The 26,462-nt window shown below is 35.8% G+C and overlaps 1 protein-coding gene across 2 annotated transcripts in view; it reads left to right on the forward strand.

Annotated features, from left to right (window-relative positions):
• Positions 1 to 26,462, forward strand: part of LOC149792541 (inactive phospholipase C-like protein 2) — a 282,771-nt gene that overhangs the window by 249,436 nt on the left and 6,873 nt on the right. For both annotated transcript variants that reach the window (XM_089971189.1, XM_089971192.1), the window contains 6 exons: positions 91 to 276; positions 4,963 to 5,031; positions 13,632 to 13,685; positions 16,339 to 16,431; positions 24,051 to 24,146; positions 25,814 to 25,902. In XM_089971189.1, the coding sequence (XP_089827315.1) occupies positions 91 to 276; positions 4,963 to 5,031; positions 13,632 to 13,685; positions 16,339 to 16,431; positions 24,051 to 24,146; positions 25,814 to 25,882 (567 nt within the window). In that variant the 3' untranslated portion in view covers positions 25,883 to 25,902. The remainder of the gene's footprint in view (positions 1 to 90; positions 277 to 4,962; positions 5,032 to 13,631; positions 13,686 to 16,338; positions 16,432 to 24,050; positions 24,147 to 25,813; positions 25,903 to 26,462) is intronic.

A 26,462-nucleotide genomic window follows, 5' to 3' on the forward strand; every position in this document is an offset into this window, starting at 1 on the left:
CCTTTAGCACATTTTTAGTGTGCCTATACTTAGATATCATTATTGCCTCATTAGTGTATCGTTCACTCAGTTCATTCTTTTATGCTTCAGATTGCAGTCCAGCCTTTAAGAGATGGTACAGACCTGCGTGACAATGTCCAGATAGCCCTGGCAGACTTTCAGGAAATGTGTGGCTTATCTCCAATAGCCAATATCAAGCAATGTATACGCCTTCTTGGGACACGAGTTAACAGTTCTTGTGAGCAGGCTACCCTCCGTTTTTACATGAATTCTGAGGTGAGTGAGGGTTAGCTCCCTTGATACAAGAAGATAATCAGGTAGCAAGTTTATTCTATTCAAGTTAAAGAACTCATTATGGCTCAGTTTCTAGCATGGCTGACTCAGTAGTTAAAGGGTGCAGGTTGGCAACCTACCATGCACCAGCCCATGTTGGCAGCCTTGGTGTGTCCTTGGGCAAAGCACTTTATTCTAGTTGCCTTGACACTAAACATAAAATACCAAACCAAAGAAAACTGATTAATTTTTTGCTTGAAGAGCCTTGAGAACAACTGAAAAATCTTGTATTTTTTGTTTTTGTAGTTTAGGATATGTGATGTTTTTCAAATAATTTCACAGATAAAATAGAAAAAGCAAAAAACCAATTCATAGATGAATACATGAATTACACAATACAGCGTTCCATTCTAGGGCAGCTTCACGCACACTGCAGGCTGTGTGGAAGTGATTTTAATATTGGTCATGATGGTAAAACGAAGAAACCTTGAATTGGCTCATTTGACAAAACTCCAATACTAAGGTAACTTGTAACTTCTTTTTTAAAGCTGAACTAATAAATGCAGAATCGTTATTTACGGAGTTCTTAATAGAACTCAGACTGCCCCTAGCCGTAGAAGACTACGTTGGTCCTTTGTTCAAATGAATGTTTCCTGATTCCAAAATTGCAGAAAATATGCATGTGCAAGAACAATCATCTAATATTGTTAGGTGTTTAGCAGAAGATAATTGATTTAAAATTTCAGAAGCCATTTAGTAGTGCAACAGACAGCAGTGATTATGATAACGAAAATTGTACCCTGTCTGTGTAAGAGACTTTGACAACAAAAAGGGCAAAGTCATTGTGCTCTTCTTTCACTACCAGAATTAACAGTAGATTCCACTGGAGAAAACATTTTTTATTTGCTTGATAATGCTTTGAATAAATATAAGTTGGCAGAACTGTATGGGGTTTTCAACTGATAATGCATCAGTGATGACTGGAATTCATAAAGGAGTTGCATTCTGTGTTTTGAAAAATGTCTCCATCACTGTACATATCTGGTTGTCCCTGTCATATGATGCACCTTGCTGCAAGAAAGGCTGCTGATAAATTAGAAGGAGAACCCCTAAAGTATCAAGTTGGCATTCTACCTGACAATGTACTTGCAGACAGGGTTGATGTGCAATGGCACCTTATTTACCAGCTAAAAGATCCAATAACTGGAAGATATATATTTCCTCATCTTTGTCAGGTTATGAAAGGAATATTGGTTCTTTACCATTCTAATTCAGACTGTGAGAGATTTTTCAGTATTGTTAAAAAGAATAAAACTGAATTCAGATCCAGGCTATGTAACGCAGCACTTGGTTCTCTACTGGTGTGCAAAACATTCATAGTCTCAGCTGGTACAAAGTGTTTTGAAATGCAGTATGAGTGTCTGTTGCTTTTTAAAGCTCAAAGCGTTATATACAAAAACGTGAAGCAGTAATTGATGTTAAAAGTCCAGATGGATAAATAAATCAGTTTGTACATATGCTCATTGAATTGTTATCATGTTATATGTGGATTACTCTTTTTCTGCTCAGATTACTCTTTTTGTCCACTTGGATTACACTTTTTCCTCACCAGGGGTTGGCATGTATGCAGTAAACAACCTAACTAGGTACTAGTATATTGCCCCCTGTTTTAGAAAGCTCCTGTAGGCAAGACAGTGCATTATCCCCTTTTTAGAATGCTCTTGTAGGCAGGACAGTAAATAAATACATTACTCTCATTTAGAACGCTCTTGTAGGCAGGACAGTAAATAAATACATTGCTCCTATTTTAGAATGCTCTCGTAGGCAGGACAGTAAATAAATACATTGCTCCCTTTTTAGAATGCTATTCAACTTCATAAAGTGACAAGTTTCATAAACAAGGAAACCTTGTAATGAGGTACAATAGTGTATGTTCCAATAGACTGATAGTTTAAAACGGTGTATAATATTGTATTATGGTGCCTACAAAATATACACTTGTTAAAAAGCCATCTTATGTAAATAACTTGGAGGAGATGGATGGAATCTTAGAGGTGCAGTATTAACCATTTTGTGCCCAAACTGCTTGTAGCAGGCACTTTTTAACTTGATCCTGACCTATGTATCTCTGTCTGTCTCTAAAAGCTTGTAAGCAAGATTACACAAAAACTACTCAGAGTAGGCAAGTGAAATTTAGGTGGCTTATTTATAAGCATACTTAGATCACCTTATTAGATTTACAGGTCATTGCAGCAATTTTTAAAATCTTAAAATGTTTTACACATTTTTGAACTTTGTTGGCATAAACTGTCTTAACACAGTTTAGATTAAAAAAGCATCACACAAATGAAATTTCATAGGCATATATCACCTGATTCGATTTTCTGGCCATGAAATAAGTGTAAAATGTTTTTGTGCTTGTACAATTTTTGAGTTACTGCCCTTTTTGACTTGGAGCCTTATGTAGTGTTTGATAGAGAATCATGTGTATGTAGTTTTGTCTAACAGCTTCAAGAAGACCACTATTAAACTGTTCATTTTATGGTCATGTTAAGAAATTTATATCAGTAAATCATGGTGCTCATACAATTTGTGTTGGAGTTATTGCATTTTTTCTTGGAGTTATTGCTTTTTTCATTGGAGTTATTGCTTTTTGTTGTTGGAGTTATAGCTTTTTTTGTTCTACAGTTGGATGCTTTGTGAGAAAGAATCTTATGAATACAAGCTGCTTTGCAGTTTTGGCTTGGAGGTATTTCAAGCTCTCTTAGTCTTATGGCATAGTCTTCATTTTCCTTTTATCAGATATAGTTTTGTATACAATAGTAACAGACTTCATAATAATACTAAATTTAGTAACATTGTATATATGAAACATAGTGATTATGAATCAATGTGAAACTTAGTACATATAGTGATCATGGATCCGTGTGAAACTTAGTACATATAGTGATCATGCATGGATCAATGTGAAACTTTGTACATATAGTGATTATGGATCCATGTGAAACTTAGTACATATAGTGATCATGGATCAGTGTGAAAATTAGTACATATAGTGATCATGGATCAGTGTGAAACTTAGTACATATAGTGATCATGGATCAGTGTGAAACTTAGTACATATAGTGATCATGGATCAATGTGAAACTTAGTACATATAGTGATCATGGATCAATGTGAAACTTAGTACACATAGTGATCATGGATCAGTGTGAAACTTAGTACACATAGTGATCATGGATCAGTGTGAAACTTAGTACAGATAGTGATCATGGATCAGTGTGAAGTTTAGTACACATAGTGATCATGGATCATTGTGAAACAGTACAGATAGTGATCATGGATCAGTGTGAAGCTTAGTACACATAGTGATCATGGATCAGTGTGAAACTTAGTACAGTTAGTGATCATGGATCAGTGTGAAGCTTAGTACATGTAGTGATGATGGATCAGTGTGAAACAGTACAGATAGTGATCATGGATCAGTGTGAAACTTAGTACACATAGTGATCATGGATCAGTGTGAAACTTAGTACAGTTAGTGATCATGGATCAGTGTGAAGCTTAGTACATGTAGTGATGATGGATCAGTGTGAAACTTAGTACATATAGTGATCATGGATCAGTGTGAAACTTAATGCATATAGTGATCATGGATCAGTGTGAAACTTAGTACACATAGTGATCATGGATCAGTGTGAAACTTAGTACACATAGTGATCATGGATCAGTGTGAAACTTAGTACATATAGTGGTCTTGGATCAGTGTGAAGCTAAGTACATATAGTGGTCTTGGATGAGTGAAAAACTTTGTACATACAGTGTGACCCTGCTATAATGCACCCCACATTAATACAAATTCAGATAATACATGGTTCTGGCATGGCTCACAAAATTTAATGTATTCATTCGCACATGAAGAAGAAAAAAATTCTTCAAAGTATGTGAAATAGTGTATAAAAAATGTATTATCATTTCGAGGAAGAGATCGTGCATGAATTTGAATATAATACGATCGTGGTGTGGTTCCTAAAATTTTAAATACATGTACGTCTACTTTTCTCATACCCAGAAAAATATTTCTTTTATGTACGTGAAATAGTTTATAAAAAAATCTAATATCATTTTGGGGAAGACAATGTGTATGTACTCTCACTATTTTTGTAAGATATGCCCACTGACCATTCACTATACTCACACTGTTTTTTTGTAAGATATGCCCACTGACCATTCACTATACTCATTCTGTATTTTTGTAAGATATGCTTATTGACCAATCACTGTACTCACAAGATTTGTGTAAAATATGCCCACTGACCATTCACTATACTCACAAGATTTTTGTAAAACATGCCCACTGACCATTCACTATACTCACAAGATTTTTGTAAAACATGCCCACTGACCATTCACTATACTCATTCTATTTTTTTGTAAGATATGCTCATTGACCAATCACTGTACTCGCACGAGTTTTAGAAAGATTTTGTTCTTATTTTACTTTAGACTCCTCTCCATCAAGAGATATAGTAAAAATGTCAAGAATTAAAATTTAGTTTAATGTCAGTAATCACCTGATATAAAGTTATATAGCAGCATAGAAGTAGATATAACTAATTAGTGAGATTGACATATGGTGGAAGTTATTAGTGTTTTCTGTATTTAATTTAATACTCTTGTCTTTTCCAGTATCCTGCTCTGGAAGCAGAAGGAACTTTGCCAGAAATCCTGAAGAAGGCCCTACTTTCTTTTGATGATGTAAGTTGAGATTGTTACAAGAGCCAAAGATTTGATAAGGTGTCCTTTTAAGATCACCTGGCCAAAGGCCAAGAGAACTGGCATGGCATTTTGTCCAACATCCATCTATCCCTCCAACCATTGACACTTGTTTAAGAGCACTCCATAGCAGTGATTCTTAGCCCATGGGTCGCAACCTAAAACTGGGTTTCTATGCTGTTTTGGGTGGGTCATCAAGATCAGCCTTAATAATTTTAAATTTACTACCCAAGTGGTGTTCTTGCATTAGATGGATCACGACGTTAACAGCACAAACTTAATCTGGGTTGCCGCCCAAAAAGGTTCAGAACCACTGTTCTAGAGGCTTCATGGTGAACAGATTTAGTATCAGATATGGTATGCAAGTTTTCATCATCAAGACCTCAGTTGAATTTGATTATAAGCAACATCCAGGCATATTAATGGTGTTATCTTGCATCTAATTCGCTGAGTGTGTGAATACTCTGATCATATTTAGTGTGTAAGCTTGTATGCTCAAGATCTGAATGCATTTGATTTTAAGCAATATCCATGCATATAAATGAGGTGATATTGCATATGTTTGTCTGAGCTTGTAGAAGCCTTATTTCTAAACAGATTTGGTTTGTAAACTTATATCAGCAAGATCTAGAAGGAGGTCTGTTATGAGTGACACTGTTGCATATCTATGAATGAGATGATCTTGCATCTGATAGGCTGAGCTTGTGAATACTCTAGTAGCCATATTTCTGATATGATTTTGATCCGATTTGGTATGTTAGATCATACTCGAGTCATGTTTCTGATGAGGTCTTGATCAGATTTGGTATGTTAGATCATGCTTGAGTCATGTTTCAGACCAGGTCTTGATCAGATTTGGTATGTTAGATCATCCTGTAGGTGATATTTCTGATGAGGTCTTGATCAGATTTGGTATGTTAGATCATGCTTGAGTCATGTTTCTTATGGGGTCTTGATCAGATTTGGTATGTTAGATCATGCTTGAGTCATGTTTCTGATGAGGTCTTGATCAGATTTGATATGTTAGATCATGCTTAAGTCATGTTTCAGACCAGGTCTTGATCAGATTTGGTATGTTAGATCATGCTGTAGGTGATATATCTGATGAGGTCTTGATCAGATTTGGTATGTTAGATCATGCTTGAGTCATGTTTCTTATGAGGTCTTGATCAGATTTGGTATGTTAGATCATGCTTGAGTCATGTTTCAGATGAGGTCTTGGTCAGATTTGGTATGTTAGATCATGATCTAGGTCATATTTTCTGATGAGGTCTTGGTCAGATTTGGTATGTAATTATGTATCATCAAGACTGGATGAGTTAAGTTATTGGTCATATTATTTGAGATGGTCTTCAATCTTGTTAGCTGAGTTCATGAACACTTTAAAGACATTTTTGATCAGATTTGGTAAGCTTGAATCATTAGGATCTCAAACATGTTAATTACGAGTGAGATCCATACATATGTATGTGGATTCAGGCTGATCATATGGAGGGAATTGAACCTGCAACCTGCTGGTCATGATTCCAAGGCCTTAACCACTGAGCCGCCACCACAGCTACCTTGGGAGAGGATCTTAATAATGGTTTCCATTTTATAACTCCAAACATGGGGCCTCAGGAGTTGGGATGTAAAGACAGATCCAAGAATCCATGCTGACTGCACAGATAAACTTCCTTAACAATTCCAACGAAATATATATATATACCTTAAGGGAGGGGCTATGAACAGTTTCTTAGTTGTTAATCAACACCAAGTCTCTATGGGAAGGGAGATATGCAGGGGAGAAAGCTGGTTGTATAAATGCCTTGTGTTGTTTAGACCATGAAAGTGGTGCTGCATATATGGTTGTGAAGAATGATTATTGATGCCATCATTAACAGACAAAAGAATGATTATTGATGCCATCATTAACAGACATTGATGCAACTGTTTGCTCCAATCTTTTCTTTCCCCTCTAAAGTTTCAGTACATGTTCCATTTACAAACTGACAAATGTCAACTACCCAGGTGAGTGATATCAGGCCCTTTTAGGCCCTTTGTTTAAACATTAATCATACTTTTTAAAAGGTTATGGGTTGGTGAAGTTAATGTTCAATTTTTTATGTTCAAATTTTGCTGTTGAAATGTTATTGGCTTTTTAATTTGGTTTTTCTTATTTTTGTTGTCAAAATTCTCAGTAATTGTCCTGCCCCAATTAAACATTTGTTAAATAGAAAGCAAATAACTTTTGTTAATATGATAGGCATTTCCTGGAGTCACCAGAACATCCCTTGATTTCTTTTGTTGCTTTCTGTCTTAAACATCAATTCTGAATGTTCACTGTCAGCTGTGGAGAAATGTTCAAAATTTCCCTTTACCTCATGCAAGTGACTTTGGACACCTCTACTTTATTTGCGCGGAAAAGCTTTTTGATGCCTGCTAGTAAACATCAGCCATTATAAGCGGGTTTTCGTAACGCCACCTTCGGCAGAAAACCCCTATTAGATGCTACATTCATTTCTGCGAATGACCATTACAACAGATCACATGATCACTGTTTATGCTCTGGTCAAAATCTGCTATTTAAAGTAACTGGTTTGTATTCTTCACTCTCCAAAATGGAGGTCACGGATTTCATTCAGTACTTACAAAGTTTTCATGATTAGAATCACAACTGTGAAAGCTTCAATAACTTAGGTAAAGGCTCTGATATTGATGTAGGTAGCAATTAGTTTTTATAAATTATCAAAGCAGATGAGTATGAGAAATGGCAGCTCCGGTTGGTCATGCCGCTTCACTGACTTGACGGTGAATGAGTTCTCTCAAGATATTAAAGCACGTACAAAATTCTTCCGTGAAAAGTAATTACACAGCTATAACGATCGGACTTTACGCTTAAATTTTTTCGTACATAATAGATGTGTACAAAAAAAGTAAAATGGTTAAAATTGCTGTTAAACGTAACATACACTGCATTGCTTAATAGATAACAGGCAGGCCTATGTGTATGGAGTCGAATAGGTAACAGGTGTTCTGTTTATAGCACACTGTACTGGATAACTTTGCTCTATGAGATAAATGGTTAAATTTGCTCCTACCAAATTCCCAAATTTTAGTTAAAATTATTGAAGAGTTATATTGTCCAAAACTACCTACTGTAATAACACCCTTGACTAGGACTTGGTTTAGGGGGCCGGGACCCGTTTTATGTACAAATTTAATGCCACAATCAGCGACCTAGTATAATAAATTTTAAAAACATCATATATACAAGTGAGGTCAAAAAAGTCCATATTTTTGGACACCTATATTAAACCAATGCATAAGAATATTATCCACTTGACCAGAGAGGTCCGTGGCAGTTCATAGCAGAAGTTTATGCACTCCAACCCCAAATTTATACTTACAATTTTCATGTCCAAAGGTCATTTTTGACACTGTGTGATGCTCACAGTGCAAACACAAGCCCTTTTCCTAGATAATAATTTTGCAAACAGTGTGTACTAAACAGGCTGATGCAGTTGAAAATAGTTGTCATCCAATCTGTTTTTGAGATATTCTATTTGCCCCAAACCCATGTGTTTACTGTTATGGGAGGCTAACTCTTCTTCCTAGCCGTCTATTGGTATTTCACTGTCAACATATTGTAGAATAACTATGGAAGATGTACACGCCTGACATCAATTTCATGAGCAACACAAGCTCAAAACACCTAGTACACAAATATATCCATATCTTTAATTAGTAAACAATAATAGCTGTGAAAGTCACACCATAGCCTTCAGTTAAGAAATTTTCCAGGGACTAATTTACTAAACTGTACCCTGTCACCTTACTATTATGTGTACTGTCATTGTAGAACAAGTAAACCAGTCATTAATTTAGAAGTGCTTTGAATGCATGATCATTTTAAGCAGCTCTTATGGATATTGCATAATACACAGTCACAGCTTGTGTTGATACACTGAAACAAGGCTTTTGGTTTTCTTTTGTAAATTTTTATTTGAATAAAGCAGCAGAAAATAGGGATCTACCAGTTATACTGTGTCAAACCAGAAATAGTGTGAAGAGTTTTCTTAGTAGGTTCTACCACTCATTCTGATATGTTACAAAACAATCAGTCCATCATATTAGATCCTATAAATCATTCTAATATATTACAAAACAACCAGTCCATCACAGTAGGTCCTATTGCTAATTATAATATGTTACAAAACAACCAGTCCATCATATTAGATCCTATAAATCATTCTAATATGTTACAAAACAACCAGTCCATCACAGTAGGTCCTATTGCTAATTATAATATGTTACAAAACAACCAGTCCATCATATTAGATCCTATAAATCATTCTAATATATTACAAAACAACCAGTCCATCATATTAGATCCTATAAATCATTCTAATATATTACAAAACAACCAGTCCATCACAGTAGGTCCTGTTGATGATTATAATATATTACAAGCGATTAGGCCATCACAGTAGGTCCTGTTGATGATTATAATATATTACAAGCGATTAGGCCATCACAGTAGGTCCTGTTGCCAATTATAATGTATTACAAGCAATCAGTCCATCACACTAGGTCCTGTTGCTGATTACAATATATTACAAAAAAAATAGTCCATCACACTAGGTCCTATTGCTAATTATATTATAATACAAGCAATCGGTCCATCACAGTAGTTCCATTTGCTAATTATAATATATTATAATTATAATTTATTACAAGTATTATTACAAGTAATCAGTCCAGCACACTAGGTCCTGTTGCTAATTATAATATATTACAAGCAATCAGTCCATCACAGTAGGTCCTGTTGCCAATTATAATGTATTACAAGCAATCGGTCCATCACACTAGGTCCTGTTGCTAATTATAATGTGTTACAAGCAATCGGTCCATCACAGTAGTTCCATTTGCTAATTATAATACAAGCAATCGGTCCATCACAGTAGGTCCTGTTGCTAATTATAATATATTACAAGCAATCGGTCCATCACAGTAGGTCCTGTTGCTAATTATAATATATTACAAGCAATCGGTCCATCACAGTAGGTCCTGTTGCTAATTATAATGTATTACAATCAATCGGTCCATCACAGTAAGTCCAATAGATCAGTCATTTCAATGACAATACTCTGAATCACACACACACACACACACATGCCATACGTGTTCCGTGTGTATAATGAAGTCCTTTACTCATCATTTAACAACCACTTTCATGCAAAGTTTCTACTTTGAATTGTGTCTTGGTTCCTTTCAATGAAAGCTACACTACCAGTTTGTTGCACGGTGAAATATGTTACATTGAATTCTTGTTTGTGGTTATTGCTTGTTCCGGTCCCAGTTAAACAATAACCAACAATCAGAAATCAATGGAGATTATTCTCTCCATGCCAAACAGGAAGTATTGCCAGAGCAACAGTCTTTGCTAGAAAGTCATTAGATATGTCAAGTACTCAAATTGTACATGAGGAACAAATTTGGAATTTATCCTTTTTATGCAGAGATATTTAACCATTTAATAAATGTGCTGATTGAATAAATGAAATTAGAATGAGCTTTAGGGCAGATTTTAAACTGGTCAGATTTATTACCTTGTGTTAAGTATTAAAAAATTGTAGAATAGAACTGTGTGTAGTCAGTAGTTTTCCTTCTTCCCTAAGAAATACAAGTACCTGTGGCTGCAGCAGTCTTTTACATCTGCAGGAAGTAAAATGTGATAGATTTTGTTGGTATTCAACTTTATTCCCATACCTGAATTTTTTCAAGATGAGATTTTCTTTGCATGAGGAAATTGCATTATTTCTTCTGTTTTTGAAGATAACATTGTAATGTCTTCTACATGTAACTGAGACATGAAATTGGTAATAATGTTTTCAAATCATTCACCATTAAATGACCTAAAACGTTGAATGAAACTCACTGCAACCAACAGGTAATCTGCTTGAAAGTATTATCTTCTCATCAATGAGAATTGCATATTTACATATGATAACTATATGTCTGTCTGTAGTCTGCATACTGGAAATAGGACCAGAATGTCAACATACATGAAAGACCATCAAGTTCATATGTATTTCGATATGTATCACATCACAGGTTGCATATTGTAAATCATATCCATATGTGACACCGGTGTATCATTTCACCCCTATTATTTACCTAACTGAAGAAATTAAACATTGGTTCTGGACACATTAAAATAAAATGTTGCTTGTGAGGGGGAAAATTTTACACTTTTGGACTAATATGCTGATCACGTTAATGGGGTGACCATTCTTAAGAAGTACTTTTGAATACAAACTCGTCAGTGCCTAGGGATTCTGGCTGTAAAAAAACTGGTGGCTACTCAGGTCAGAGGGACCATTCAAGAGTGGGACCATTGTAGTCATTTCAGTGACCATGCTGACATTATAGAGTTAGACATTTTACTTTCAAAAATCTCCACAGGATGACTATTCATTTTGTAATTTATCAGAGCAATATAACCAGTTCTTTGTCGAAGAAATTTTGCACTTTGGTATACATATTTGGGGATGGTAACGCCTGTTCCAGTTTTGTTCTGGGTCATACTTTCAGATGCGTTTATATTAATTTGAACATGGAAGCAAGTATAAATCACACCAAAATCTGTGTAGGACCGCATTAACAATACAAAACCTTTGCCTTGTAGAGTGGGAATACCGAAGAACTGACTAGGTTTAATGGTTGTGTTTGAGCTCAATGTCCGAATCTATTACCGTATATACACACATATAAGCGAAATAATTTAGGAAAATATAATGGCCTGGAAGGGGTGGGTGGGTGGTTTATCCCTGGGCCAAGGTCTAAAATTAAAAGATTTTTTGGGCTGACTACCAATATGGCTGCACATCTTGGGACACGAAAAAATAATTTTTATATGCATGTGAAAATAAAGACATTCTTGGTGTCCCAACACATACTGCACTGTTATAAACTACTATGATTGCTTTTGTTATTATTTTGTATGTGCTTATTTTCTGATTTCTACAACATGAAATAAAATAAAGTTAAATAAAGACTTCATAATTCGCGGGCAGGTTCGAGTTTACCTGGGAGACCAGGCTGAACTATAATGTGCAGTACCTACACACATTGGTCCACACACTCATGAGTTACTCCTTTTCTGAGTGATATAACTGATACTACAAATTGAGGTAATCTTTATGAAAAGGTACACACATTCAGTTGTGCAAGGCACAACCAGCATAACTGTTACATGTTCATGAAAGAATGATAATAATAATAAAGGCTAAAATTCTGAATATAGATCATCTCTTTTAACTTTTGTGTTTTGGCTGAACAAAATCATAATTTTCCACACAATGGAAATCTGGATGTTTCAGCATCTCCTTCTTTTATAATTGGCAGATTTGTCTTTTGTTTTCTGACAGCAATACAGGCCAGTTAATCATGAAAACCCTGAAACTGGTTTAGGTTATGAGGGAATTTTGATTTAAAATAACTATACGATTACTTTGATGTGTAATTTCCTTTCACTCCGTAATATTAGCATGATTACCAGCATTCTGTAAAACAGGGTGTAAGGTCGCTTACATCAAAGCAAACTACAACTCAGTTTTTACAGTATTAGCATAATTTTCGTGGCATTATTTCAGAAACTTCATTATTGTATTTTCAATTTATCATTAAAGTTTAGTGCATTGGTGCCAATGATTTGAATCCAAGGGATGTACTACATTCAGCGCATGTTCTAACCTACAATGTACATGTGGTGGCGCCATTATGTAAATATGCTCACTAGCCTAATTGCAAGCATTGAATCAAACCCTATTGTTGTTCAATGTTGTTATATGGGATAATATTTTAATGAGTTAGGTATTTACAATTTCAGGGCAAAAAGAAAACGAAATCACTGGTATACAAATATAAAAAGTCTAATTCAATAACATATAAACAAACAATAATCGAGTCAAAAGGGAGAGGTAGTATTACAGCAACCCACAAATGCGCAATTATTTTCGTTGTTCATTCAAGTTCAAGACAAATCAATTAGGCGAAAACAATAGGAAAACAGAAAATTAAATCAATTTCTTGACTTCTCAAACAAATTAATACCATTTCTATGTAATAATAATCGTACATGCCAACCCCGAGAGAGTTATACGGGTAATTTTTGCTAATGTAAGTTTTCCTAGATAAATGAATTTAGAATTTACCTCGTGCATCTTGTGATGTCGTCTTGGACTTTTGGGTTGGCTTATACGTGGGTCATTTACTTTTTAGTGTTTATACCTAGTCAGTTGGGGGGGTGTATACGTGAACGGGTTTATATGTGAGTATACACAGTACCTGAAAGGTGTTATGAACTCCAGACACTTCCATCATACAATTTTATTCTAAATCTTGTTTCAGGATATTCTGACCAATCAAGAGGTTGTGTTTATCAATTTGGAGAAAGCTCTTTTAATGTTTATAGTAATGTTTCTTACTTAAATGCCAAGTCATTTTTTGTGTGCCTGAAAGACCCAACCTCGTTCACTTTCGAATGAGCACGACTGCTGAAAAGTATGTGTTAATTATTATTGTCTTTTTTTTTTCAGCTCGTAAATGAATGCAGGAATCTAATTCAAAATTCAGATAATGTCTATGAGAGGGTACGTAAGTAATTTTGCATACATTAAGGTTTGGTGTAAATTTATCCAGTATAATCTTTCCATCCTAATAGCTGACCTTCATTTTACTGTGTAGTTGCCATCTTTCATTCTTATTCTTACCCAGTAGTAATGCATATCAATAAGCATGGTATACTATTCAGAAGAAATAAAGGTCCAGACTAACTTGTTCTTCACTTACCATTTTATTTAATATTACAGAACAGGATATAACAACATGATATTTGAATCATTCATTGTTTCTGAGGAGGGTCTCTTATACTGCAGGTGTTAGTGGACAACTGACAACTGACTTTTATCAAGCTTATAGTTGTCATGGTAGCCAGCATTTGTGACATAAAGTATATAGACTTTAACAGGTTGTTTTAATCCAGTCCAATACATGCCAGAAAGTTATAATATTTTTGGGCACAATTTTCAGCTTCGGCTCAAAATTCAAGGAACTACTTTGCTGTAATTTTAAACTGCGTATCATTTTCTTATATTAAAAGTTTTGAAATGTTGGTCATGCTTTCTTTAAAATTAATTTTATATCATTTTATTTTCATTTTTTTGCTCAGCTCTACCATTTTTGTGGAAGGGACATGAAGAATTACCTTTATTTATCCAACCTTCCATACATCCTATCATCCATCTATCTCTCACACCTTGCTTAAGTTTGTTGGGGATTGTTTGGTAGGTCAGTTGTCAGTTTTTGTACATTTTAGTCCAAGGTATGTATTGATCATTGATTTTTAAAGTTTTGTGTTTAAATGAGTTTTCTGTGCACTTTTATCTGCAAAGTAATGTTAATTCATGTGTGGACATTTCTTTGCCTGCGAAATATGGGTCAGAGAGTAAAATATTCATGCTTCGTTGACTTTTACTAAATTTTGCATTTAACTCATTTGAGGTGGGTGGGTTATATCAGAAGAGTAACAGACCAACACAAGAAAAAGTGAAAACAACAAGCGTTGAAAAATTTAACAAATAATTATTTCCCTGGAAAAATACTGTAAAAAATATGAAAAAATAAGAACTTATGGCTTAAGAATCAAATCCAAAAATAATCCAAGAATAATCCATGAATAAAATTTTAAAAGTCCTAATAATGAAATGTTCTAATGAATTTAAATTTGAGTCCTGGTGAAGAATCCAAGCTGGAAGTCTATGATGTATACTTTATTGTTTGTGTTGTTGGAATGTCTACAGTTCTGTGTTATTCACAAACAATAATCCAGTGTTGGAAATTCAAATAAATTTTTTAAGAAATGTCTTTGTTCAAGAATTCTGTATGAGCACTCAGAATACTTCCTGAGAAATGAATTAATCTTTTAGAATCCAAATAATCTGAAGAAAAATTAACATATAACTAAAAAACTGGCTACAACAGAAGAAAATGACTTAACATCAAGTGTTTTAAGCCCAGACTGAGATTATTTCTCTAAAACAATGGTTATACAGTAATTTTGAGGCACAGAATGTGTGCCTGATTGAGGGTCACATGATCTTGTTTACATCACATACTCTCAGCATGGACCTGACAAGAACCAATCAGTTTACTCAAAAAATAAAAAAAATAAAAAAGTTGTTCACTTCCCTAAAAACTATTTACAAGTTGAGGGTCACATATACAACACAGCTTTGATCTCAGCCTTATTATTCCCACAATAAAAATAAATTTTAAAAAAATTGTTCACATGACTGTTACAAATTTTAAATTAAGGTCAGGAAGTAGGTTAGCTTTATGTTTACAAAAATGAACAGTCAGGGTCAAACTATTTTCTGGAAAATGTATTGAGTACCTAGTAAACAGAACTACATTATTTTGGCATATAATGAATTTAAAAAATAAAAAGATTTTGAAAGAATTAAATTAGATATAAATTAAATTAAATATACATAACATGAGAAACATTAACAGTCATTTGCAAATGTGTGAGATGGAATGGAACGTCATGCCATCAGAGTTAGACATAATGAGGTGAGATGCAGTGCCCCATCCAGAGGGTCAAAAGTTGAAAGGTTTGAGATGGAACATCCACTCTCAGTATCAGAAGTCTTAGGTCATAAGATGTCATATGAAATATCCAACCCTCAGTGTCCAAAGTCATGAGGTTTGAGATTGAACATCACACTCTCAGGGTAAGAACTTTTGAGTTGTGAGATAGAAAATCTTTTCTTTTTAATCAGAAGTCATCAAACATGAGATGGAGCATAATATCCTACACTCATGGTCAGAAATCATGATGTGTGAGATTGATTGAACATCCCAACCTCATGGTCAGAAATCATGATGTGTAAGATTGAACATCCCACACTCATGGTCAGAAATAATTAGTTGTTAGATTGAACATCCCACCCTCATGGTCAGAAATCATGATGTGTAAGATTGAACATCCATCCTTCATTGTCAGAAATCATGAGGTATAAGATTGAACATCCCATCCTCATGGTCAGAAATTATGAGGTGTGAGATTGAACATCTCATACAGTTAGATATAATGCAGTGAAACCTCAGGGTTAGAAATCTTGAGTAAGAATTTGGTAAAACCTTATTTGTATTTGTCGGTTAAGACTTCAGATGTGTTGGACAGAATTTCTAAATCTCGGGTCAGTGCATATGATTGATTCTATGAGTCAAATTTGTTTTCAGTTAATCCAGTGCAAACGTGCAGGCCTGGAATGGCATGAGGAATTGGACACTCTAGCACAAACGGCTGGAGTTAAGGGGAAGAAACTCTCCAAGGTAAGTAGTGAAGGCTAATCTTTGTCATTCAGACCATCATTTAACAAGAGATGACATAATATTTAGCTTTGTTAGTGTTTGACCACATTTATTTATGTCTACATTTGTGGTAGGGGCGTATAAAGTTACCTTTGTCTATCAGTATGTTTTTCCGTACATTCATCTGTCGTACCTGTGTTAATTTTTGCATTACTGTTGGTGTCTTGGGCCCTGTGGCACTCTAATGTTTTTTTATTTTATATAAAGTATTCCATAAAAATATCGTTTTTTTTAAACTGTGAAATTCAAATACATACTCCTTTTTTCTCTTTCAAATACATTACTCACAGGCATTTACATTAGAAACTGAATTTCTACTATTTCTGAGTCCAATCTCTGAGAAAAAAAACAGAAATATTGTATTTTCTGTTTGTATATTATGTGGACTGTGTAAATAGTATCAGGGAAGAAAATCATGCAAGATACCATTACCAAGTTACTGTGGTCTTCACTAGGTGGCCATCTGATCACCATCTTTTCTACCTGTTCTTTACCATTTTAAGCTTTCACGCCATGCAGGTAACATCATATTTGTTACCTCCTGAAATTTGTTGGATTTTCCAGGAATTGTTAGCTATCTGCTCACGTGGTTGTTATTGTTTATTTTATTATTCTTTCCTGGTTCAAAGCATTTGTGGCTTTAATTTGTAGTTTTCATGATCAAATTTTCATATTTTTTCTGTCATGAACTTCTTTCTTTTAATGCACTGTCAGCATAATTAATATAACTTTTCATTTTGGCAGGGTGTGTAAAACTCGATTGACACTTAAGACACAGTTGAAAGACAGGACACACATGTGACTTTGTCTTGAGCACTTGGAGGGGACTTTGTTTAGAGTACTTAAGAAACAGTTGAAAGACAGAGGACATTAATGTGGCTTGAGTAGTTGGAGGGGACTTTGTGTAGAATACTTAAGAAGCAGTTGAAAGACAGGACATTCATGTGGCTTGAGTAGTTGGCGGGGACTTTGTTTAGAGTACTCATGTGGCTTGAGTAGTTGGAGGGGACTTTGTTTAGAGTACTCATGTGGCTTGAGTAGTTGGAGGGGACTTGGTTTATAGTACTCATGTGGCTTGAGTAGTTGGCGGGGACTTTGTTTAGAGTACTCATGTGGCTTGAGTAGTTGGATGGGACTTTGTTTAGAGTACTCATGTGGCTTGAGTAGTTGGCAGGGACTTTGTTTAGAGTACTCATGTGGCTTGAGTAGTTGGAGGGGACTTTGTTTAGAGTACTCATGTGGCTTGAGTAGTTGGTGGGGACTTTGTTTAGAGTACTCATGTGGCTTGAGTAGTTGGAGGGGACTTTGTTTAGAGTACTTAAGAAACAGTTGAAAGACAGGACACACATTTGGCTTGAGTAGTTGGAGGGGACTTTGTTTAGAGTACTTAAGAAACAGTTGAAAGACAGAGGACATACATGTGACTTGCCTTGAGTACTGTTTTTTACCTTATATATTGGGACCTTATAAAATAATTATTTTCCTGTCCCATAACTTGTGGTGTAACTTTTTTTCACCTAGGTAATGTCACATGACATAAGAAACACAATAAATTTGTGTTGAATTTGTCCCCTTCCCAGCATGTTGCAATAAAATAGATGAACAAAACCCTTATTTGATAATAGAAATGAAGGAAACTAACTTTGTATTGTCACATTTATTCCTATCTTTTTTCATCATGAGCATTAAAGAAAAATATATCCATGAACTCCATATATATAGTATATGCATCCTTACTACAGTGCGTATTGAGTATGTCAAATAACACATAACACCTTGATCATTGTTATGAATATAGAGAAACAGATCAGAAGTTTAAATATTGTATCAGACTGAAAACTGGATCTAACAAAATTCACCAACGAGAGAGAGAGGGAAATATCAACTGATTGCTTCAAGGCACCTACCATTTACACATGACATGGGGTAAGGTGCAAAATAACCAAGACTGTATTATATTCAGGTAAACTGTATAACACTATCTTGCAAATGAAAATAAATTTCAAAAATACATTCACCGAGTGCAGTTGGCAATGTTTTCACTGTCATGGGTTACAAAAAGTATTATTAAAGCAAGTTATTGCTGTGTATACTATTTACGCTGTAAACATTAATACCTGTTTGTATCAATTTTGATTACAGATGGCAAACAAATAGAAGCCCAGGTGGTGAATAAACACACCTGGTAGCAAGCAATAAACTCATTGTTTGAACTTAACGACAAGATATCAGGTACAAACGTTATGTTATTACAAAGCAAGCTGACCTCGGAAGCTGACTTGAATTCTCTTAAGTATGCCAAATTTTTTTCTCATACAAAATCAGCCAACATAGCAAGCTAACTTTGATTCCTTTTTGCCAGTATTCATGGGAATTTTGAATATAAACTGAAACAGTTTTCAAAGCAACACAACTGTGCACGAACATTGATGACCCAATGTCTTAACAGAGATTTGGAGGAGAATTGGTAAAGGCCAGGAGAGCAAATGATTTCACTGGCAAAATGATCATTAACATAAATGAAACACCAGTGTACTTAGATCTAATTCCTGACTGGAATGTCACTAAGAAGGTATTAAAAGGGGGGCAATTCACATGACTGGTGCAGATATAAAGAAATCAGACTTGAGTCACTCAGTGTGTCATCCATCGGGCACAGAGGAGTTTCCTAGTTGCAGTTTTGTGTATCTGCCCTCCAAAGTGCAGAAGTTGTTGAAGTCACTGAGTAGTGCTACAAAAGTACCAGGATTTTTCCAAGAATTTATGCAACTCCACAGACTACAGCAGCAGACCATGGTCTAGCTGTTCATGTGTCCTTTACAAATGGCTGTCTTAGCTCAGGATAAGTGGTGTCCGATGTATGGTCATTTATATCATTTTATTCAGATATTATATTTGCACATCATTGACAGAAGCAGAATTGACTGTTGGCAAGACTGCCTCTGGAAATGCTTCAGCTTGAGGTTATGAAATCAGCATGCAAGGTTCAGGTACCCACCTGTTTATCTTTTCATTTCATTCATTGGTGAATGGTGGGCGGAAGAAAGGGTTCTCTACATCAGTATCAGAAAATGAAAGCCACAATCAATTCCGTTCACTTCTGGCAGGGATCCCCTAGTGGCCGAGTGGTCTAAAGCACTCACCATTCTGGATCACTGCCATCTCACCTATGTCTGCATGAGTTTGAGTCTCAGGCTCAGCTAAAGTGAGTACGTGAGAAAGTTTGCCAGTAGCTTCTTGTGAATCGGTGGTTCTTCCCAGGGTTTTCCAGGGTTCTTCCTCCACCAGTTATACTGGCCACCATATATAGCCTATCTTGTGCTGAAAAATGGCACTAAACCCTACAACAACAACAACACTTCTGGCAGAATATGCTTTTGTAGAAAGATTGTTCTCATTGTTGGACATATGTGTGGTAGTCAGTTACTGCCACAAGCAAGTAGAACCAAATCAACAGATATATCTACTTTAGTCTGGGATATTTATCTTTTGACTCCTGCTGCAAACATGGGAACCAAATCACCAGATGTCTGTTTTAGTCAGGGTTTTTCTGTTGATTCCTGTATTAAATCATGTCCGATAAAATACATCCCTGGCAGGTTGACTGTGGTAGTAGCTGATTTGTTAAAGAGAGGGCAAACATTATGGACTGATTGATCTCTCCAGATGTTGTCAATTGGATTTGCATTCTTTGGGGTCATATGATGATGAATCTTTCTTTCACCAGATTTAGTTGCAGGATATGCACCTTTATCCCACTAGTACCTGATCCAGAAACCTGGGCAGTAGAGACTTTGTCTATCAGCTGAGATGGAATCTTAAATTATTCTTTTCTTCCTATAGCAATGATTCTCAGAGTGATTCAGAAAATAAGGGGACATCTACAAGGTGTTTCTGGACATACAATCAGGTACGTCAAATCCTAGATCCAGAGCCTTTTTAGCCTAGTGGTAGTCCTTCCCGTGATGATTCAAGAGTCTCCTTCCAGCTCAGACAATCGAGACTGACGGTTTAATTCATTGTCCAGACAGAATTTACAATTGAGTCAAACATGCACAGAAAAAAAGTTAAATCTTTCAATTGTGGTGAGAATCACACAGGTAGAAGGTCCTTAAAGTGTTAATGCCATACAAGGAAAATTGATGTGTCTTTAAAGTGTTAATGCCAGACAAGGAAAATTGACATGTCCTTAAAGTGTTAAAGACAGACAAGGGAAGTTGACATGTCCTTAAAGTGTTAAAGCCATACAAGGAAATTTGATGTGTCCTTAAAGTGTTAATGCCAGACAAGGAAAATTGACATGTCCTTAAAGTGTTAAAGCCAGACAAAGGAAATTGACATGTCCTTAAAGTGTTAATACCATACAAGGAAAATTGATGCGTCCTTAACGTGTTATAGCCATACAAGGGAAATTGAGATGTCCTTAAAGTGTTATAGCTATACAAGGGAAATTGATCTGTTCTTAAAGTGTTAAAGCCATACAAGGGAAAATGAAGCATTCTTAAAGTGTTCAAGACATACAAGAGAAAGTGACATGTCAGCGATACAAAGGAAATTGACATTTCCATTTTGCAGTTGCAAGGATACAGTAATTTTCCTTTACAGGCTTCTTGCTGCAGTTGGCTAATTTCTTTCTCAGTTGCTTTGAGGAGAAAAATTACTGCTAATGGCTAACAGTACATGATTTTGGGTGCTTTGTACAGGTTAGCAGATTTGGGCCATGCTAAGAAGCTTGTTGATCTTTTTTATTCAATCACTTCATTTCTGTTCTTAGTTCATCTCTGTCAAGCTCAGACTTCTGTTCAAGATTTTATTGAGGCTGGAACCATGCAAGATGTACTTCCTAATAGCCTTCACTTCAGCTTGAGTGGCAGTGAATTATGCCTTCTTCAAGATGTGCTTTCTAATAGCTTTGATTTCAGCTCAAGGAGCAGTGAGTTGTGCCAAGTAACTTTTGTTTCAGATTAAATGGCAGTGAATTATGCTCTGTTCAAGATGTTCCTAGTAACCTTGGCTTCAGCTTGTATGGGAGTGACTTACCCTATTCAAGATGTTCCTCGTAGCCTTAGCTTTAAATTGAGTGGCAATGAATTTTGCCCTCTTAAAGATGTGCCTTGGCTTTAGTTTGAGGGGTAAGGAATTTAAACCCTCATTCAGTCTACCCAAACTATTTGCAGTTCTGCTAAGATGTATTGGTTGATCAAATTATGCAGGCAGAGTTTGTGGCTGGCTGCCATCAGTAGGATATTAGAAGTTCATCGTCACTCTTGATCATTGCTGGACCCTCTTCTAGAGAGGCAAACATTTAGGATCCATTTCATACTTTGGTGTGCTGCCTTAAATGCAACAGGAAATATCTGTTTAATTCTTCAGAGGTTTTTCCTTCCTGTAAATAATGGAAAAGTAAGACAACTTTTCCCAAGCTTTGGCCTCTTGGCTTCAAGTAGGTGATTCATTTAACATCTCTCAGGACTAGATATACCTCTTAAGGATATCCTCTCAAGTTAAGAACCATCTATGCAAATCATGCATTCATTTGATACCATGTTCCATTATTGAGGCTGTCAGGTGGCATGCACACTTTGCTTTCTTGACTATTATCTATGAGATTTAGTCTCACCAGGAAAGGAGCTGAGTCTGGACGAACTCAGTGCAAGTTGAGAGGATATCCACTAGACTCTGTTAGAACCAGTTCAACACTATCACAGGCTTTAATCAGATTTTAGAGCTGGAATCACATGGAGATTTTATATGTTAAGTATTGGTACAGTTTTCTCCTTATTTTCTGGTAGAGCTTCACAGTGATTGCCATTTGCTTGGTTTCATAGTTATCACAGTAGTGACCTCCCTTTGTTATGAGAATGGTCTAACTGACCACATAAAGATTGCTGCCATTACATCGTCTAGTGGGTTAACAAGGTCAGGCTTGGATTTTCGTATTTCCTTTTACCTCTTCTCCTAACGCTCCAGTGGCCTAGTGGTTAGAGCATCTGCATCAGATGTGGAAGGTCATGGGTTCGATCTCCAGCCAAGCCATACATAACAGCTGCCTCGCTTTGCACTCAGCATTAAGAAGTTAGTGTTAGAACTGGTCGGCCTGGTGTCAGGATAATGTGACTGGGTGAGACATCATGCTGCATGTCTGTAATATGATGCCTCAGTACTAGGCATCACTATAAACTGCCACACTGCAGATTTTGTAGCGATAGGACTGAAAAATTGTTAAAGCTACATTAAAATTCCAAATCACACACACACACCTATTCTCCTTACATGAATGTGATGTATTTGAAGGAGAAAGGAATTTTGTTATTGTAAATTATGTCACTTTGAGAATACTTAACCCATTCACAGCCTGCCTCCATCTTCCCACAAATCTCCAACAGCTCTCTACAAATGGGAGCATTCTTGCTGATGTATGACTCAGGCTTAAGCAGATAAACATTTCATATTCTTAAAAAACGCCACTTAGTGGAGAGGGGAGGTAATTATAATAGTATATCTAGAATTTGTATAGCCACTTAGTGAAGAGGGAAGTAATTATAATAGTGTATCTGGAATTCTTATAGCCACTTAGTGGAGAAGGGAGGTATTTATTTTAGTGTATCTGGAATTCTTATAGCCATTTAGTATAGAGGTTCAGGTATTTATAATAGTATATCTGGAATTCTTATAGCCACTTAGTGGAGAGGTTCAGGTATTTATAACAGTGTATCTGGAATTCTTATAGCCACTTTGTGGAGAGGTTCAGGTATTTATAATAGTGTATCTGGAATTCTTACAGCCACTTAGTGGAGAGGTTCAGGTATTTATAATAGTGTATCTGGAATTCTTACAGCCACTTAGTGGAGAGGTTCAGGTATTTATAATAGTGTATCTGGAATTCTTATAGCCACTTAGTGGAGAGGTTCAGGTATTTATAATAGTATCTCTTGAATTCTTACAGCCACTTAGTGGAGAGGTTCAGGTATTTATAATAGTGTATCTGGAATTCTTATAGCCACTTAGTGGAGAGGTTAAGGTATTTATAATAGTATCTCTGGAATTCTTACAGCCACTTAGTGGAGAGGTTCAGGTATTTATAATAGTGTATCTGGAATTCTAATAGCCACTTATAGCCACTTAGTGGAGAGGTTCAGGTATTTATAATAGTATCTCTGGAATTCTTACAGCCACTTAGTGGAGAGGTTCAGGTATTTATAATAGTGTATCTGGAATTCTTATAGCCACTTATAGCCACTTAGTGGAGAGGGAAGGTATTTATAATAGTATATATGGTATTCTTAATGCCACTTAGTGGAGAGGGGAGGTATTTATAATAGTGTATCTGGAATTCTAATAGCACTTATTGGAGAGGGGAAGTATTGATAATAGTATATATGTATTCTTAATGCCACTTAATGGAGAAGGGAGGTAATTATAATAGTATATCTGAAGAGTTTCTTCTTATAGAAACTGTTTCATGCTCTGTATTTTATATGGACAGGAAATTTGTACAGCTTTATGGAAGGAGTAGATTCAAGAGGTAGTGGAACCTTAGGTCCTAATATAAATGTGATAACAATTATCTTCAATTTCAGGCTACAGAAAATTTTGCTTGGAACATCCGAGTACTTCAGGGGCAGGCTGACCTGTTGTTACAAGCCAAGAAAGAATGTCTGGATTATCTCCGCCAGGTAGCTTGAAAGGCACATTCTGCCATGATCATGTCATAAGAGTAGGGCTGGAATATCTCCTCCAGGCAACCTGAAATGGAACATTCCATTCTCATTATGTTAAAATGGTAGGGCAGGAATGTTTCTTCCATGTAACTTTAAAGTGGAATGTTCCTTATTTTGTCGTAAGGTTAGGCTGAAAAAATTATGTGTTGATGGTGTGGGATGAGTAATTCTGTATTGCCCAGATGTCATTTCAAACACTAGTACAATTAGGATGATTGGGCACTGGTTTGAAAATAAATGAATTCTAAGTACTTGAAAGCACATCATTATACTTTCGTATTTTTACAGGTCTCAGAATTTTACCAAATTGCATTGTTTTATTCCAGTTTGAAATAGATTTATCATAGCCATAAAGTTCAAATCAAAGAATCTACAGTGTGCATTTAGATCTCTTTGGAGTATTTCAGTATAGAGTTGACTCTCAAACTGTAATTGAACAGACAGGAGTACTGGACGTGGCTCATTCTTTTTGATGTTTTTGTCATGTAGGTATGCAAATAGGTAAATTATATCTTTATTAAATCTACATAGACTTACATCTGACCTTTGACCTTACCTTAGTGTTCCTTTGTATTGATTGAAAGTAATTCTAGATCCCAAAATAGAAACATACTGTGTTCATATTATTAGTGATAAGGCCTTTTAACTTTCTTTAAGGTATTTGCAGTTTTTACTTTTTTCCTTGCAGAGACAGTTACAGAAAGTGTACCTTCTGTTGGGACTGGTTTTCAGTCAAAATTAGTATGCAACTTTACAGTGAAGGGATCATTAAATTATTTGATTTCTATCATACCATGAAATCATTTACAGGAGTTAAGGCCCCTGATTACTCTTCTTCCAAACTTGGTTTCCATTGTAAAACTTTACCATGGATTGCTGTATTGCAACCAGTTTTGAGATGCAACTTTATCTTGATGAGACTGCATGGTCCATCCTTCTAACTTTCCAGAGCAGAACTTTTAAAAGAATTACCAAGGTATCGATAAAACGGGACCTTTTCCCCCCCATTCCATATTTTCATCCTGTCAATGTGGTTTCTGCAGCATAATACTTACCAAGGATTGTGGATTTCAGTCAAATTTGGTTTGCAGGTTTATATTGATGAGACCATAAGGAAGGTTTTTCCCAGCATTCCATGACATCATTAACAGAAGAGATGATCCCCTGATTGCTTGTGTATTATTAACTTTTGTTTTCTTATGTTACTTTAGGAAGGCTTGCAGATTTTAACCAAATTTAGCAGGTTCCATTTTTTCTGCAAGGTGTAGACACTGTTGTGTTCATAGTTCCATTAACAACCAACCAGGGGCCCCGAGTGGCCGAGTGGTCTAAAGCGCTCACCGTTACGGATCACTGCCATCTCACCTCTGTCTGCGTGGGTTCGAGTCTCGGATTCGGCCAATGTGGATATGTGAGAAAGCTTGCCAGTAGCTTCTCGAGGGTCGGTGGTTCTTTCCGGGGATTTCCCCGTTTCTTCCTCCACCATTAATACTGGCCGCCATGTATAGCCTATCGTGTGCTGAAAAATGGCATTAAACCCTACAACAACAACAACAACAACAACAACCAACCAACAATCTTGTAATTCATGGATTTGATTCTTTCCTCCCTTTATATTTCAGATATCTGAGGCAGCCAGTATGTTTACTGGTTTATCAGTTGTAGAAAATAACCATGAAGATGCTGGGTAGGAAACCAGATTGTTTGCAAGGTAGGTACTGTGTAGTGTATACCGATCAACAGACTGTAACGTATGTACTATGTAATGCATACCAAACCACAAATATATGGTGGAATAAACAGATCTGCCATGAGATAATGAGCTGTAAAGATCTACAGTAAAACCTGTCTTGAGAGACCACCTGTCTTGAGAGACCAGGTTCTCCATGTACAGATTTAGAGATTATATAGTGTTATAACCTGTTATGAGAGACCACCTGTCATGAGAGACCATTATGTTTTGGCAGAAGGGGTGGTCTTTCAAGACAGGTTCCACTGTATTATGTTGGCTTGCAGTGATAAGTAGAACAAACATCATAATCTGCCAGTGCAGAATTATCCCGCATACCTGGGTCTGTGCTTTCACTGTTTATGGTTTGGATGGTTTAATGTTTAATATGTTAATTGAAAACAAAACTTTAAACAGATTTAAGACAGCATAAAACTGGTATTTATATTTTAAACCATGTGACAGTAATACATTTTAAACCATTTGACAATAATACATTTTAAACTATGTAACAATAGTACATTTTAAACTACGTAACAATA

This window comes from Sinohyriopsis cumingii, chromosome 9, assembly GCF_028554795.1.
Source record: "Sinohyriopsis cumingii isolate HCF-2022 chromosome 9, ASM2855479v2, whole genome shotgun sequence".
NCBI lineage: Eukaryota > Metazoa > Mollusca > Bivalvia > Unionida > Unionidae > Sinohyriopsis > Sinohyriopsis cumingii.